The sequence below is a fragment of the Panulirus ornatus genome, chromosome 19 (assembly GCF_036320965.1).
Source record: "Panulirus ornatus isolate Po-2019 chromosome 19, ASM3632096v1, whole genome shotgun sequence".
Classification (NCBI taxonomy): domain Eukaryota; kingdom Metazoa; phylum Arthropoda; class Malacostraca; order Decapoda; family Palinuridae; genus Panulirus; species Panulirus ornatus.
Genome location: NC_092242.1, coordinates 60,093,880 through 60,110,379, shown reverse-complemented (window position 1 = coordinate 60,110,379; position 16,500 = coordinate 60,093,880). Strand labels below are relative to the sequence as shown.

The following is a 16,500-nucleotide window of genomic DNA, read 5'->3' as shown; positions in this document are numbered from 1 at the left end:
CAGCAATTATGTATAATAACAATAATAAAAATCATCACTTGCCTGGTTGGTTAAATCCAAAATACATTATATTGGGGTCTGTTAAATCGAGGGTTTACTGTACTCCTAAAAATAACTATCATTGCCCAGTATACTTCACATACAAAAGAGAGTAAATGCACTCTTATCTACCTTGATGCCTTATCCCTCTGTCATCTGCAGGGAATACTTATAAAACTATGTGTGATAACATCTACTGAGGGAAAACATTATTAGAGTCTCTCATAACCTTACTCCATTTCACTAGTGTTGAATATCTGTTCCACATAAGTTATGCTCTTGATTCATCTATTGAAATAAAAGTTCAGATTCTGCAGATCATTTACCTCCATATTGTTTAGCCAGCCAATGAAGAACTCACATGGCTCAGTAATTTTCTTCAGGCCATAAATATTAAAGGGTACTTTCATACTCTTGAAACTTACCTCATGATAAACATATGTGAAAAATAAGGGCTATGACAAAATGATCTTTCTATCATGCCTTACTCATCAGATTAAATCATTACTGTTTTCACTACCTAATTCCTCACAGCCTTCATATTCATCAATGCTATCATATCTGCCATTGTTCAACAATTTTTTTTTTTTCTAATCTAACAAGGAAAGAGCCAGCAGAAAACTTCAGACACTCCACAACACTGTCATCTGCTAGGAATGTTTACAATTATAAGTGCTATAATCCAATGAGGATACATATCTACACTCACTTATGAGCTAATTCAATTTCACTAGTATTGAATGTATTTTTCATTATATATAATCGCTGTTTCCCAAGTTGGCGAGGTAGCGCCAGGAAACAGATGAAGAATGGCCCATCCACTCATATAGATACATATATACATAAACGACCATACAAGCGCATATACATACACAAATATTCACACTTTGGGAATACCTGGATTAAAAAGATATATATACATGAGTATATGCAAGTAAGTAGGAGATGGCCAGAGAGCGTTATTGAATTATGTGTTAATTGATAGGCGCGTGAAAGAGAGACTTTTGGATGTTAACGTGCTGAGAGGAGCAACTGGAGGGATGTCTGATCACTATCTTCTGGAGGCGAAGGTGAAGATTTGTAGAGGTTTTCAGAAAAGAAGAGAGAATGTTGGGGTGAAGAGAGTGGTGAAAGTGAGCTTGGGAAGGAGACGTGTGAGGAAGTACCAGGAGAGACTGAGTGCAGGATGGAAAAAGGTGAGAGCAAAGGACGTAAGGGGAGTGGGGGAGGAATAGGATGTATTTAGGGAAGCAGTGATGGTTAGCGCAAAAGATGCTTGTGGCATGAGAAAGGTGGTGGGCAGATTGGAAAGGGTAATGAGTGGTGGGATGAAGAAGTAAGATTATTAGTGAAAGAGAAGAGAGAGGCATTTGGACGATTTTTGCAGGGAAATTGTGCAAATGACTGGGAGATGTATAAAAGAAAGAGGCAGGAGGTCAAGAGAAAGGTACAAGAGGTGAAAAAGACGGCAAGTGAAAGTGAGCTTGGGAAGGAGACGTGTTAGGAAGTACCAGGAGAGACTGAGTGCAGGATGGAAAAAGGTGAGAGCAAAGGACGTAAGGGGAGTGGGGGAGGAATAGGATGTATTTAGGGAAGCAGTGATGGTTAGCGCAAAAGATGCTTGTGGCATGAGAAAGGTGGTGGGCAGATTGGAAAGGGTAATGAGTGGTGGGATGAAGAAGTAAGATTATTAGTGAAAGAGAAGAGAGAGGCATTTGGACGATTTTTGCAGGGAAATTGTGCAAATGACTGGGAGATGTATAAAAGAAAGAGGCAGGAGGTCAAGAGAAAGGTACAAGAGGTGAAAAAGACGGCAAATGAGAGTTAGGGTGAGAGAGTATCATTAAATTTCAAGGAGAATAAAAAGATGTTTTGAAAGGAGGTAAATAAAGAGCGTAAGACAAGAGACCAAATGGGAACATCAGTGAAGGGGGCTAATGGGGAGGTATTAACAAGTGGTGGTGATGTGAGAAGGGGATGGAGTGAGTATTTTGAAGGTTTGTTGAATGTGTTAGATGATAAGAGTGGCAGATATAGGGTGTTTTGGTCGAGGTGGTGTGTGAAGTGAGGATGAGTTGATTGGTGTTTGCCTTGAAGAATGTATACGAGAAATAGTTAGAAAAACAAATGTATTTGTATGTAGCATATATGGATCTTGAGAAGGCAGATGATAGAGTTGATAGAGATGCTCTGTGGAAGGTATTAAGAGTATATGGTGTGGGAGGTAAGTTGCTGGAAGCAGCAAAAAGATTTTATCAAGCATGTAAGGCATGTGTACAAGTAGGATGAGAGGAAAGTGACTGGTTCTCAGTGAATGTTGGTTTGTGGCAGGGGTGCATGATCTCTCCATTGATGTTTAATTTGTTTATGGATGGGGATGTTAGGGAGGTGAATGCAAGAGTTTTGGAAAGAGGGGCTAGTATGCAGTCTGTTGTGGATGAGAGGGCTTAGGAAGTGAGTCAGTTGTTGTTCGCTGATGATACAGTGCTGGTGGCTGATTCAGGTGAGAAACTGCAGAAGCTGAGAGTAGATGTGAATCAGGGAAAGGTTATTAGGTATAGTAGGGTTGAGGGAAAAGTCAACTGGGAGGTAAGTTTGAATGGAGAAAAACTGGAGGAAGTGAAGTGTTTTAGATATCTGGGAGTGGATTTGGCAGCAGATGGAACCATGGAAGCGGAAGTGAGTCACAGGGTGGGGGAGGGGGCGAAAGTTCTGGTAGCACTGAAAAATGTGTGGAAGTCGAGAACGTTATCTCGGAAAGCAAAAATGGGTATGTTTGTTTGAATTGGAACGATGTGGTATACCGGGGTCGATGTGCAGTCAATGGATTGAACCAGGGCATGTGAAGCATCTTGGGTAAACCATGGAAAGTTTTGTGGGGCCTGGATGTGGAAAGGGAGCTGTAGTTTCGGTGCATTATACTTGACATCTAGAGACTGAGTGTGAACGAATGTGACCTTTGTTGTCTTTTCCTTGCGCTACCTCGTGTGTGTGCAGGGGTAGGGCGTTGTCATTTCATGTGTGGCGGGGTGCCGACAGGAATGAATAAAGGCAGCAAGTATGAATTATGTACATGTGTATATATGTATATGTGTGTGTGTGTGTGTGGACGTGTATGTACATACATGTGTATGTGGGTGGGCTGGGCCATTCTTTCATCTGTTTCCTTGCGCTACCTCACTAACACGGGAGACAGCGACAAAGTATAATAAATAATATTCACACCTGCTTGCCCTTATCTATTCCTGGTGCAACCCTGCTCCACAGGAAACAGCATCGCTACCCATTACTTCAGTAAGGCAGCGCCATGAAAACAGACAAAAAAGGCCACATTCGTTCACACTCAATCTCTAGTTGGTGAGGGGAAACTGGATAAACAAGGTGGCACTTATGGTGCATCATCAATTTTAATACTCCCATAACTCCTTCTTCAGCAAAAAAGGTACCCTTTCCTTAGCTCCTGCACTCACACTGACCCCTGATTTTACTCCTAACACATTCCAGAACCAATCTTCCCCATCTACCTTGAGCTTTGTTTCACTCTGAGTTAGAATGTCAATGTCACTCTCCTCAAATTTATTCCCTCTCCCTCTCCCTTCTCATTTTGGATACCTCCACACACATTAAGACATCCCAGTTTGTGCCTTAATGGAGGATGAGCACTCCTTGCTTTGCTCCTTCTATACCATCTTTCTGAAAAGGAAATACAAGAAGGGATAGGTTTTCTAGCCCCTCCGCTACCACCCCTTTTAGTTGCCTTGTTAACAAGCAGGAAATACTCTTTTATCATTATCAATTTCATTATAGTTTTTCCAACAAGTTTCCCATTTCTCAAGGTAGCACGGTGGTGGGTGGTGCCAGGAACAGCAGGCCATGCATACAACTGCCCTAATTTGATCTGCCCCTAGCACACCTCGTGCATTTCTGCATCTTCAGGCTCTAAGCCTTCAAATCATCTTTCACCCAATCCTTCCAATTATTACTCGGTTGCCTCCTTTTCACTGTTCCTCAATTATTGTTAATATCATAATATTACTATCATCATCTTTCTCTTTTATACTTGTTCTCTGTTTCCAATGATTTGCAAGGTAGAACTGAGAACAGATGAAAAAAAGGGCCCCATTTGCTCACTTCCATTCTCAAGCTGTCATGTGTAATACCATGAAACCAGAGTCCTCTATCTAGAGAACCCAAAGTCCTTTCCATGGTTTCTACTGACTGCTTCATATACCCTGGTTCAGCCCACTGACAGCATGTCGCCTCTGTATAAAACATTGCTTCAATTCACTCTATCATCATTCATTACTACCATTATTATTAAAATACCTGAGAGGTGTTTGCTGCAGCCTTGGGAGTAGTTACTGGAGCAGGTTTAGGAGTGTTGAAGAGTGTTGGAGAAGAGTAAGCACCAGCCATTGTCTCTCCATCTCTACAGACCCGCACACCACAGACACGAACATAATATCCAGAATGTGGTTCTAAACCTCTCAGTGAGTAAGAGGTTTCACTGCCAGTGAATACCTGAAAAAATAAATACAGAATAAGTATCCTTTCCGAAATGCCTGGGACCAGAAGTATTTTAGATTTTTTAGGATTTTGGAATATTTGCATATACATAATATGTGGAAAACAGAATGGTATGGAAACAAATGGGTCTGAGCTGAGACATACTTCAACAGTCAGCCACAGGAGAAACAGTTCCTACATTTGGTGGGACTGTTTCCAGGCAAGTGATGATCACCCTGTTGGACTCCTTGGCGTGTCATTCTCTGTTTGGATCGCTTGTCCTGCTGCCTCCACCTGTTCACAGTCATCTCCACTGCCTGGCATAACCAGCAGATGAACCCAGACCTTGTGTTAATGTTGTTCTTAATCCCTTCCTGTGGGTAAGGTCTCACACTATCACTAGACAGTTTGTTACTTGCCTGTAGTTGCCTTGGATCTACCGTTTAGTGATAGTGTGAGAGCTTACCTAGTGGAAAGGATTAAGAACAACATTAACACAAGGTATGGGTTCGCCTACTGGTCATGTCAGACAGCGGAGATCACTGTAGATGGGTTGAGGTAGCAGGACAAGCAATCCAATCAGAGAGCAACATGGTCAGTGACTGTCACTTGCTGGGGCCCCAGCAAAGTCCTGCCAAATGCTGGAATCAGTATCTCTAGGGGAAGACCACTGAATGGTCAAAACATTGAGTTATGTCTTCCCATACCATCCTGTTTTCTACATTTGTCATGAAGGATAATAGATAATGAGATATCATGGGGATGGAACCCCAAGTCTAAATACAAAAGCTATTTATGTTTCATATACAACTTAAACACATACCCTGAAGGTTTTTTTTTTTTTTTTTTTTTTTTTTATACTTTGTCGCTGTCTCCCGCGTTTGCGAGGTAGCGCAAGGAAACAGACGAAAGAAATGGCCCAACCCCCCCACCCCCATACACATGTACATACACACGTCCACACACGCAAATATACATACCTACACAGCTTTCCATGGTTTACCCCAGACGCTTCACATGCCTTGATACAATCCACTGACAGCACGTCAACCCCTGTATACCACATGACTCCAATTCACTCTATTCCTTGCCCTCCTTTCACCCTCCTGCATGTTCAGGCCCCGATCACACAAAATCTTTTTCACTCCATCTTTCCACCTCCAATTTGGTCTCCCTCTTCTCCTCGTTCCCTCCACCTCCGACACATATATCCTCTTGGTCAATCTCTCCTCACTCATTCTCTCCATGTGCCCAAACCATTTCAAAACACCCTCTTCTGCTCTCTCAACCACGCTCTTTTTATTTCCACACATCTCTCTTACCCTTACGTTACTTACTCGATCAAACCACCTCACACCACACATTGTCCTCAAACATCTCATTTCCAGCACATCCATCCTCCTGCGCACATCTCTATCCATAGCCCACGCCTCGCAACCATACAACATTGTTGGAACCACTATTCCCTCAAACATACCCATTTTCGCTTTCCGAGATAATGTTCTCGACTTCCACACATTTTTCAAGGCTCCCAAAATTTTCGCCCCCTCCCCCACCCTATGATCCACTTCCGCTTCCATGGTTCCATCCGCTGACAGATCCACTCCCAGATATCTAAAACACTTCACTTCCTCCAGTTTTTCTCCATTCAAACTCACCTCCCAATTGACTTGACCCTCACCCCTACTGTACCTAATAACCTTGCTCTTATTCACATTTACTCTCAACTTTCTTCTTCCACACACTTTACCAAACTCAGTCACCAGCTTCTGCAGTTTCTCACATGAATCAGCCACCAGCGCTGTATCATCAGCGAACAACAACTGACTCACTTCCCAAGCTCTCTCATCCCCAACAGACTTCATACTTGCCCCTCTTTCCAGGACTCTTGCATTTACCTCCCTTACAACCCCATCCATAAACAAATTAAACAACCATGGAGACATCACACACCCCTGCCGCAAACCTACATTCACTGAGAACCAATCACTTTCCTCTCTTCCTACACGTACACATGCCTTACATCCTCGATAAAAACTATTCACTGCTTCTAACAACTTGCCTCCCACACCATATATTCTTAATACCTTCCACAGAGCATCTCTATCAACTCTATCATATGCCTTCTCCAGATCCATAAATGCTACATACAAATCCATTTGCTTTTCTAAGTATTTCTCACATACATTCTTCAAAGCAAACACCTGATCCACACATCCTCTACCACTTCTGAAACCGCACTGCTTACCCTGAAGGTAATGTATATAATATTTCTAATAATCCTGCACTTGAAACACAGTTTGTGTAACACTGAATCATCAGAAAGCTAAGGTGTCACAATGTCAGCTGCCCATGTGGACAATCTGTGGTTATTTGGCATCACCTTCATTCCTGACTGAATTTATATGCTACTGATAAGCAATCATTTCCTTACACTTATTCAAACAGGACAGACAATAAGCAAAAAACAGCGAGTAATGCACATAGGTCTGGTGGTGATGATGGTTTGTAATAAACTGGTGCCAACGGAGCATCAGAACCCAGCAAGGGCAAGCGAGGTCAGGTGTGGAATTTTCCACTTGTAATGTCACATCGCTGCTCAAAAAGTTTCAGATTTTCAGATAAGGGATGCTCAACCTACATTGTTTATAATGTCAAATAATTTGTTTATTAATAATTCAAGCCTCATTCCCTGTCTGATACCATCCTCCGTTTAATCTTTCTTTCCCTATTTTCTATACATTCTTGCCTTTTCCCAACTTAGCAAGACAGCGACAGGAACAGATAACTGAAACTGAAGAAAAATCTGCACTTTGGCCCTTCTGTTCTTACCAATCTTGATTGCCTTCCATGATATCCAGGAGTTTTGTAAGTAATATTCTTTCTCCTCCATAAACTGCCCTCTGAATATAACACCTACCATCATATCATTCTTCACACTCAAACAACTTATTTACCTGTTCACCTTTCAATTATATAATCATATGGTTTCTTCCAATTTGTGAAAAAGACCAATTCCTTACTTTCTATATTCTGAGTACCTTACAAATCTCCACCACCTAAGTTCCATAGCTGAAAGGGCCTTTCAGGATTTGATCACAAGAATTTTACATAAACCTCACATTCCCCCAAATAATTTCCTTTCCATTAGTCTTACTAACATATATAACTCCATGGCGGGGGAGGGTGGATGTGTTGGAAATGAAATGTTTGAGGACAAAATATGGTGTGAGGTGGTTTGATCGAGTAAGTAATGAAAGGGTAAGAGAGATGTGTGGTAATGAAAAGTGTGTGGTTGAGAGAGCAGAAGAGGGTGTATTGAAATGGTTTGTTCACATAAAGAGAATGAGTGAGGAAGGATTGACAAAGAGGAGATATGTGTCAGAGGTGGAGGGAACGAGGAGAAGTGGGAGACCAAATTGGAGGTGGAAGGATGGAGTGAGAAAGATTTTGAGCAATTGGGGCCTGAACATACAGGAGGGTAAAGGCATGCAAGGAATAGAGTGAATAGGAATGATGTGGTATACCAGGGTCGATGTGCTGTCAATGGATTGAACCAGGGCATGTGAAGCATCTGGGGTAAACCATGGAAGGTTCTGTGGTGCCTGGATGTGGAAAGGGAGCTGTGGTTTTGATGCATTACATATGATGGCTAGAGACTGAGTGAGAACGAATGTGGCCTTTGTTGTCTTTTCCTAGAGCTACCTCACACTTGCACGCGGGGAGTGCTATTTCATGTGTGGCGGGGTGGCAACGGAAATAGATGAAGGCGGCAAGTATGAATATGTACATGTGCATATATGTATATGTCTGTATATGTATGTATACGTTGAAATGTAAAGGTATGTATATGTGTATGTGTGGGCATTTATGTATACACGTGTATGTGGGTGGGATGGGCCATTCTTTCGTCTGTTGCCTTGTGCTACCTTGCTAATGTGGGAGACAGCATCAAAGTATAATAATAATAATAATAGAAGGTTAATAATTGAAGGTTTGTTGAATGTGTTTGATGATAGAGTGGCAGATATAGATTGTTTTGGTCGAGGTGGTGTGCAAAGTGAGAGGGTTAGGGAAAATGATTTGGTAAACAGAGAAGAGGTAGTAAAAGCTTTGCGGAAGATGAAAGCCGGCAAGGCAGCAGGTTTGGATGGTATTGTAGTGGAATTTATTAAAAAAGGGGGTGACTGTATTGTTGACTGGTTGGTAAGGTTATTTAATGTATGTACGACTCATGGTGAGGTGCCTGAGGATTGGCGGAATGCGTGCATAGTGCCATTATACAAAGGCAAAGGGGATAAGAGTGAGTGCTCAAATTACAGAGGTATAAGTTTGTTGAGTATTCCTGGTAAATTATATGGGAGGGTATTGATTGAGAGGGTGAAGGCATGTACAGAGCATCAGATTGGGGAAGAGCAGTGTGGTTTCAGAAGTGGTAGAGGATGTGTGGATCAGGTGTTTGCTTTGAAGAATGTATGTGAGAAATACTTAGAAAAGCAAATGGATTTGTATGTAGCATTTATGGATCTGGAGAAGGCATATGATAGAGTTGATAGAGATACTCTGTGGAAGGTATTAAGAATATATGGTGAGGGAGGCAAGTTGTTAGGAGCAGTGAAAAGTTTTTATCAAGGATGTAAGGCATGTGTACGTGTAGGAAGAGAGGAAAGTGATTGGTTCTCTGTGAATGTAGGTTTGCGGCAGGGGTGTGTGATGTCTCCATGGTTGTTTAATTTCTTTATGGATGGAGTTGTTAGGGAGGTAAATGCAAGAGTTTTGGAAAGAGGGGCAAGTATGAAGTCTGTTGGGGATGAGAGCGCTTGGGAAGTGAGTCAGTTGTTGTTCGCTGATGATACAGCGCTGGTGGCTGATTCATGTGAGAAACTGCAGAAGCTGGTGACTGAGTTTGGAAAAGTGTGGGGAAGACGAAAGTTAAGAGTAAATGTGAATAAGAGCAAGGTTATTAGGTACAGTGGGGTTGAGGGTCAAGTCAATTGGGAGGTAAGTTTGAATGGAGAAAAACTGGAGGAAGTGAAGTGTTTTAGATATCTGGGAGTGGATCTGGCAGCGGATGGAACCATGGAAGCGGAAGTGGATCATAGGGTGGGGGAGGGGGCGAAAATCCTGGGGGCCTTGAAGAATGTGTGGAAGTCGAGAACATTATCTCGGAAAGCAAAAATGGGTATGTTTGAAGGAATAGTGGTTCCAACAATGTTGTATGGTTGCGAGGCGTGGGCTATGGATAGAGTTGTGCGCAGGAGGATGGATGTGCTGGAAATGAGATGTTTGAGGACAATGTGTGGTGTGAGGTGGTTTGATCGAGTGAGTAACGTAAGGGTAAGAGAGATGTGTGGAAATAAAAAGAGCGTGGTTGAGAGAGCAGAAGAGGGTGTTTTGAAGTGGTTTGGGCACATGGAGAGGATGAGTGAGGAAAGATTGACCAAGAGGATATATGTGTTGGAGGTGGAGGGAACAAGGAGAAGAGGGAGACCAAATTGGAGGTGGAAAGATGGAGTGAAAAAGATTTTGTGTGATCGGGGCCTGAACATGCAGGAGGGTGAAAGGAGGGCAAGAAATAGAGTGAATTGGAGCGATGTGGTATACCGGGGTTGACGTGCTGTCAGTGGATTGAAGCAGGGCATGTGAAGCGTCTGGGGTAAGCCATGGAAAGCTGTGTAGGTATGTATATTTGCGTGTGTGGACGTATGTATATACATGTGTATGGGGGGGGGCATTTCTTTCGTCTGTTTCCTTGCGCTACCTCGCAAACGCGGGAGACAGCGACAAAGTATAATAAAAAAAAATATAATCACTAAAAATTGCTAAATACTGATAAATTTCAACAATGTAACTGAATAAGTATATAACTATACTCTGAGCACATACCGAAGAGTAATCTTGATCCTTCCCAGCCTGTAGCATCTGAAGACGATAAACAATGGAATCTTCACCTGGACAACGTACACTGCACCATTCAACAATGTGACTTCCATCTGGGCTTTCCATCACACGTGGAGCTGATCAAAACCAAGTTAATACATAATTCACAAGGTAAATTAATCCATTCTCAATGTTTAGAAAGACATCAAAATGCAGGTCTTCCATGATACAAAATCAATCTATGAGGCCTTGGTCCGAGTGTGAAGGCAGGAAGGACTACAAAGATTTTCTGTCAGTTCTTAGCCTTCCACCACTTGCTCATCTACTCTCCTCACTGTTGCTCCAGTAAGTTCATTCTCTTTCCACTAATCACTTATCTCAAGCAAAGACTTTCATGTACTAAACCATTCAACAGGAAACTCTCACTCCACGTGCTATCTTACCCCAAACACACTATATCCACCACTGTATTATCAGAAACGATCCTTACAAATATTCTCTCCATCTCTTTTTCACCCTTTCTTTGCTTGCTACCACTTCCCCATCTGCTCCCATTTAGTTCATCTTGTTTTCCTCACTATTCACCTTCCAGTTGATTTTCTCACTTCCTAAAGTTCATCAATACTCTCTCACCACATCTCTGAAGTGTCCTCTTTCTCAGCTCTAGTAACTTTCTTCTGACCTCCTACAGCTTCATCTCAGACCTACCAATCAGTTGCACCCCTTCCTGGAAGACACTATCTATTCACCTATTTTCCTTTTACAAGCAAATTAACTTTATTAGCCCACTACTCACTACACTTCTATACATGGTCAACTCTCATCTTTACCCACTCAGGTAAGCACGGCCTCCCAAAATAACCTGAACTCCTCGTTTCATTTACTTCCACACTATGCCAAGCTTCACTCTATTTCTTTTGGTATCTCTGCATAGAGAACCGTTTTTTCATGCTCACTCATTTTCACTACTTTTTAACACATCATTCCCTTTCTTCCTAAAACTACTACAAATATTCACACTTACCTCCACCATGAAATATTCAGACATCCCACCTACTCACCTTCTCAGAATATTCATATCTAACAATCTCCTTTACATGCCCTATCACCATCCACACAAGTATACTTATGTATGCATTTTTTCTTTAAACCATGTATGTATTCCCCAATCACAAATCCTTTTTCAACACATAACTAAATAGGCAATTCCCTGGTTTCACTGGCATCAATTACCTGACATTAGCCAATTACACCCTCAACTGCAACATCAGTCACCAAGATTCAATCCATTGCATTGAAACCAATAAAGCATTTGCTTAGCTCCTCACAAAAAGTACCTCTTCTTCTTCCCTCCCATCATCAGCACTAACAATTACTCATCTCTCATTATCTACCTACATTCTAACCGACATCAATCCTGACTTTGCCTCCTTACTCTCTTTAACAGTTCTACACATATTCCTTCATCAGAAGTGTAACCCTCTTCCTTCACCCTTGCCCTAACACTAACCCAAGGCATTAAACAATTCTGCTCCCTTCCCTTTAACTTAATTTCAATAAGAACCAGAACATCGTTCCCTTCATCTATGCACATTTAGAAGGAAGCTTTCGAGGAGAAATTACTGCTTGGCATTTCTGTTCATTTTTGGAGTATTAATGAAATAAGGGGAGGGTCCTTTTTTTTTTAATTTTTAATATGAACTAAATATATGTGTAATTTCCTCATGTCATTGTCCCCAGTGTTATGCAACACATGGAAAGTTTCTGTGTGCACTAAGCTATAGCAACAAATGTGTGGACAAAGGGAGAAAATTTCTGTTTGTGGAGAGTTCCAGCGACCCACATGTGCAAATAAGCAAGTTAGGATAAACAGAAACCAGACACAGTAGTATGTCCAACAAAATGTAATAACATAATGAATACACATGTGTGTGTATTTGTGTTTAAGTATAAGGGTGCAAGATGAATGGAACTTATCAAAATCATTAGCAAGTATAGTACCTTTTTTCAAACTTAAGAGAATCAGGTAAGTGTGCAAGTATTGAGAGGAAAGGGAGAGTGATTCCAGGAAAAAGTGGATCTGCAACAAGGATGATTAATTTGTTCATGGACAGGGTAGTGAGGGAGGTGACTGCAAGGGTAAGAGGGGAACAAGTTTGCAGTCTGTTGGAGGTGTGGGGGGCCTGTAAGGCATGTCAATCGATGTTTGTGTTTGCTGATAACAGTGTTGGAGACAAAATCAAGCGAGTAAATTCATGTTAGTATCTGAGTTTGGGAGAGCATGTAAGGAAAGTAGTGAGCAAATGTGAATTAAAGCAAAGTTATTAGGTTTAGCAGTGAAGCAAGATAAGCTATTTGGAGTTTGAGTTTGTATGGAAAGAATTTGGAGGAAATGAGTGTTTTAGATATCAGGGAGCGGATATGGCGGAGAATGGAACCAAGGAACCTGAAGTGATTCATGGTGTGGGTGAATGGGGAAAGGTCCTAGGAGCATAGAGGAATGTGTGGAAAGAGTGGTCATTACATGAGGGCGATAAGATGTAAGGATGCGAGGCATGAGAACTATAAAAGAACGTATGGAAGAAAGTGAATGTGTCAGAAATGAAAAGTACTGGGATAATATGGGGTATGAGGAGGGTTAATTAGGAAATTATAGGGTAACAGAGGTTTAGTACTGTCATGGGGCTGAACCATGGTATGTGAAACAGCCAGGGGAAAACCATGGAGATCTGTGAGGCCTAGTTGTGGATAGGGGGCTGTGGTTTTGGTAAATTACACATGACAGATAGGGAATGGATGAGCGGATAAAGCCATTTCTTTGTTCCTGAAGCTACCTTACTGATGTGGGAAAAGAAAAAAGTGGCATTAGCAGGTACCAGCTGTTGTAATAGTAGTGAAGATGAGTACAAAAACTGTAGAGCAATTACATTACTGAACATACAAGAGAAAGTGTGAGAGAGAATGGTACTTATAGGTTCAAGAACATAACATCTGAAGAAAAATAAAGCACAGGAAGATTTCAAGAAATTAGTGGATAAAAAGCTTGTGGTTGAGAGAGCAGAACAGGGTGTTGAAATGGTTTGGACATATAGAAAGAATGAGTGAGAAAAGGTTGACAAAGAGGATATATGTCAGAGGTGGAAGGAACAAGGAGAAGCAGGACATCAAATTGGAGGTGGAATGATGGAGTGGAAAAGATTTTGAGTGACTGGGTCCTGAACATACAGGAGGGTAAAGGAGGGTAAGTGGAGTGCAAGGAATAGAGTGAACTGGAACAGTGTGGTATACTGGGGATGATGTGTTGTCAATGGACTGAGCCAGGGCATGTTAAACGTCTGGGGTAAACCATAGTAATGTGTGCGAGACCTGGATGTGGAGAGGAAGTTGTGGTTTCAGTGCATTGCACATGACAGCTAGAGACTGACTGTGAATAAATGTAGCCTTTTTTGTCTATTTTTCTGGCACTACCTTGCTGACGAAGGGGGTGGTGATGCTGTTTCCTGTGGGGCAGGGTGGCACTGGGAGTGGGTGAGGCCAGGCAAGTGTGAATATGTATTTTTTTTTTTTTTTTTTTTTTTTTTTGCTTTGTCGCTGTCTCCCGCGTTTGCGAGGTAGTGCAAGGAAACAGACGAAAGAATGGCCCAACCCACCCCCATACACATGTATCTACATACGTCCACACACGCAAATATACATACCTACACAGCTTTCCATGGTTTACCCCAGACGCTTCACATGCCCTGATTCAATCCACTGACAGCACGTCAACCCCGGTATACCACATCGATCCAATTCACTCAATTCCTTGCCCTCCCTTCACCCTCCTGCATGTTTAGGCCCCGATCACACAAAATCTTTTTCACTCCATCTTTCCACCTCCAATTTGGTCTCCCACTTCTCGTTCCCTCCACCTCTGACACATATATCCTCTTGGTCAATCTTTCCTCACTCATTCTCTCCATGTGCCCACACCATTTCAAAACACCCTCTTCTGCTCTCTCAACCACGCTCTTTTTATTTCCACACATCTCTCTTACCCTTACGTTACTTACTCGATCAAACCACCTCACACCACACATTGTCCTTAAACATCTCATTTCCAGCACATCCATCCTCCTGCACACAACTCTATCCATAGCCCACACCTCGCAACCATACAACATTGTTGGAACCACTATTCCTTCAAACATACCCATTTTTGCTTTCCCAGATAATGTTCTCGACTTCCACACATTCTTCAAGGCTCCCAGGATTTTCGCCCCCTCCCCCACCCTATGATCCACTTCCACTTCCATAGTTCCATCCGCTGCCAGATCCACTCCCAGATATCTAAAACACTTTACTTCCTCCAGTTTTTCTCCATTCAAACTTACCTCCCAATTGACTTGACCCTCAACCCTACTGTACCTAATAACCTTGCTCTTATTCACATTTACTCTTAACTTTCTTCTTTCACACACTCTACCAAACTCAGTCACCAGCTTCTGCAGTTTCTCACATGAATCAGCCGCCAGCGCTGTATCATCAGCGAACAACAACTGACTCACTTCCCAAGCTCTCTCATCCCCAACAGACTTCATACTTGCCCCTCTTTCCAAAACTCTTGCATTTACCTCCCTAACAACCCCATCCATAAACAAATTAAACAACCATGGAGACATCACACACCCCTGCCGCAAACCTACATTCACTGAGAACCGATCACTTTCCTCTCTTCCTACACGTACACATGCCATACATCCTCGATAAAAACTTTTCACTGCTTCTAACAACTTGCCTCCCACACCATATATTCTTAATACCTTCCACAGAGCATCTCTATCAACTCTATAATATGCTTCTCCAGATCCATAAATGCTACATACAAATCCATTTGCTTTTCTAAGTATTTCTCACATACATTCTTCAAAGCAAACACTTGATCCACACATCCTCCAACACTTCTGAAACCACACTGCTCTTCCCCAATCTGATGCTCTGTACATGCCTTCACCCTCTCAATCAATACCCTCCCATATAATTTACCAGGAATACTCAACAAACTTATACCTCTGTAATTTGAGCACTCACTCTTATCCCCTTTGCCTTTGTACAATGGCACTATGCACGCATTTCCGCCAATCCTCAGGCACCTCACCATGAGTCATACATACATTAAATAACCTTACCAACCAGTAAATTATACAGTCACCCCCTTTTTTAATAAATTCCACTGCAATACCATCCAAACCTGCTGCCTTGCCGGCTTTCATCTTCCGCAAAGCTTTTACTACCTCTTCTCTGTTTACCAAATCATTTTCCCTAACCCTATCACTTTGCATACCACCTCGACCAAGACACCCTATATCTGCCACTCTATCATCAAACACATTCAACGAACCTTCAAATACTCACTCCATCTCCTTCTCACATCCCCACTACTTGTTATCACCTCCCCATTTGCGCCCTTCACTGAAGTTCCCATTTGCTCCCTTGTCTTACGCACTTTATTTACCTCCTTCCAGAACATCTTTTTATTCTCCCTAAAATTTAATGATACTCTCTCACCCCAACTCTCATTTGCCCTCTTTTTCACCTCTTGCACCTTTCTCTTGACCTCCTGTCTCTTTCTTTTATACATCTCCCACTCAATTGCATTTTTTCCCTGCAAAAATTGTCCAAATGCCTCTCTCTTCTCTTTCACTGATAATCTTACTTCTTCATCCCACCACTCACTACCCTTTCTAATCAACCCACCTCCCACTCTTCTCATGCCACAAGCATCTTTTGCGCAATCCATCACTGATTCCCTAAATACATCCCATTCCTCCCCCACTCCCCTTACTTCCATTGTTCTCACCTTTTTCCATTCTGTACTCAGTCTCTCCTGGTACTTCCTCACATAAGTCTCCTTCCTAAGCTCACTTACTCTCACCACCCTCTTCACCCCAACATTCACTCTTCTTTTCTGAAAACCCATACAAATCTTCACCTTAGCCTCCACAAGATAATGATCAGACATCCCTCCAGTTGCACCTCTCAGCACATTAACATCCAAAAGTCTCTCTTTTGCGCGCCTGTCAATTAACATGTAAT

At 42.1% G+C, this 16,500-nt stretch overlaps 1 protein-coding gene across 10 annotated transcripts in view; it reads right to left on the bottom strand.

The window, feature by feature from the left end:
* LOC139755548 (fibronectin type-III domain-containing protein 3A-like) overlaps positions 1-16,500 on the bottom strand; it is a 499,565-nt gene that overhangs the window by 4,951 nt on the left and 478,114 nt on the right. For all 10 annotated transcript variants that reach the window (XM_071673982.1, XM_071673983.1, XM_071673986.1 and 7 more), the window contains 2 exons: positions 10,432-10,562; positions 4,366-4,560 (listed from right to left, as the gene is read on the bottom strand). In XM_071673982.1, coding sequence (XP_071530083.1) covers positions 4,366-4,560; positions 10,432-10,562 — 326 coding nt within the window. The remainder of the gene's footprint in view (positions 1-4,365; positions 4,561-10,431; positions 10,563-16,500) is intronic.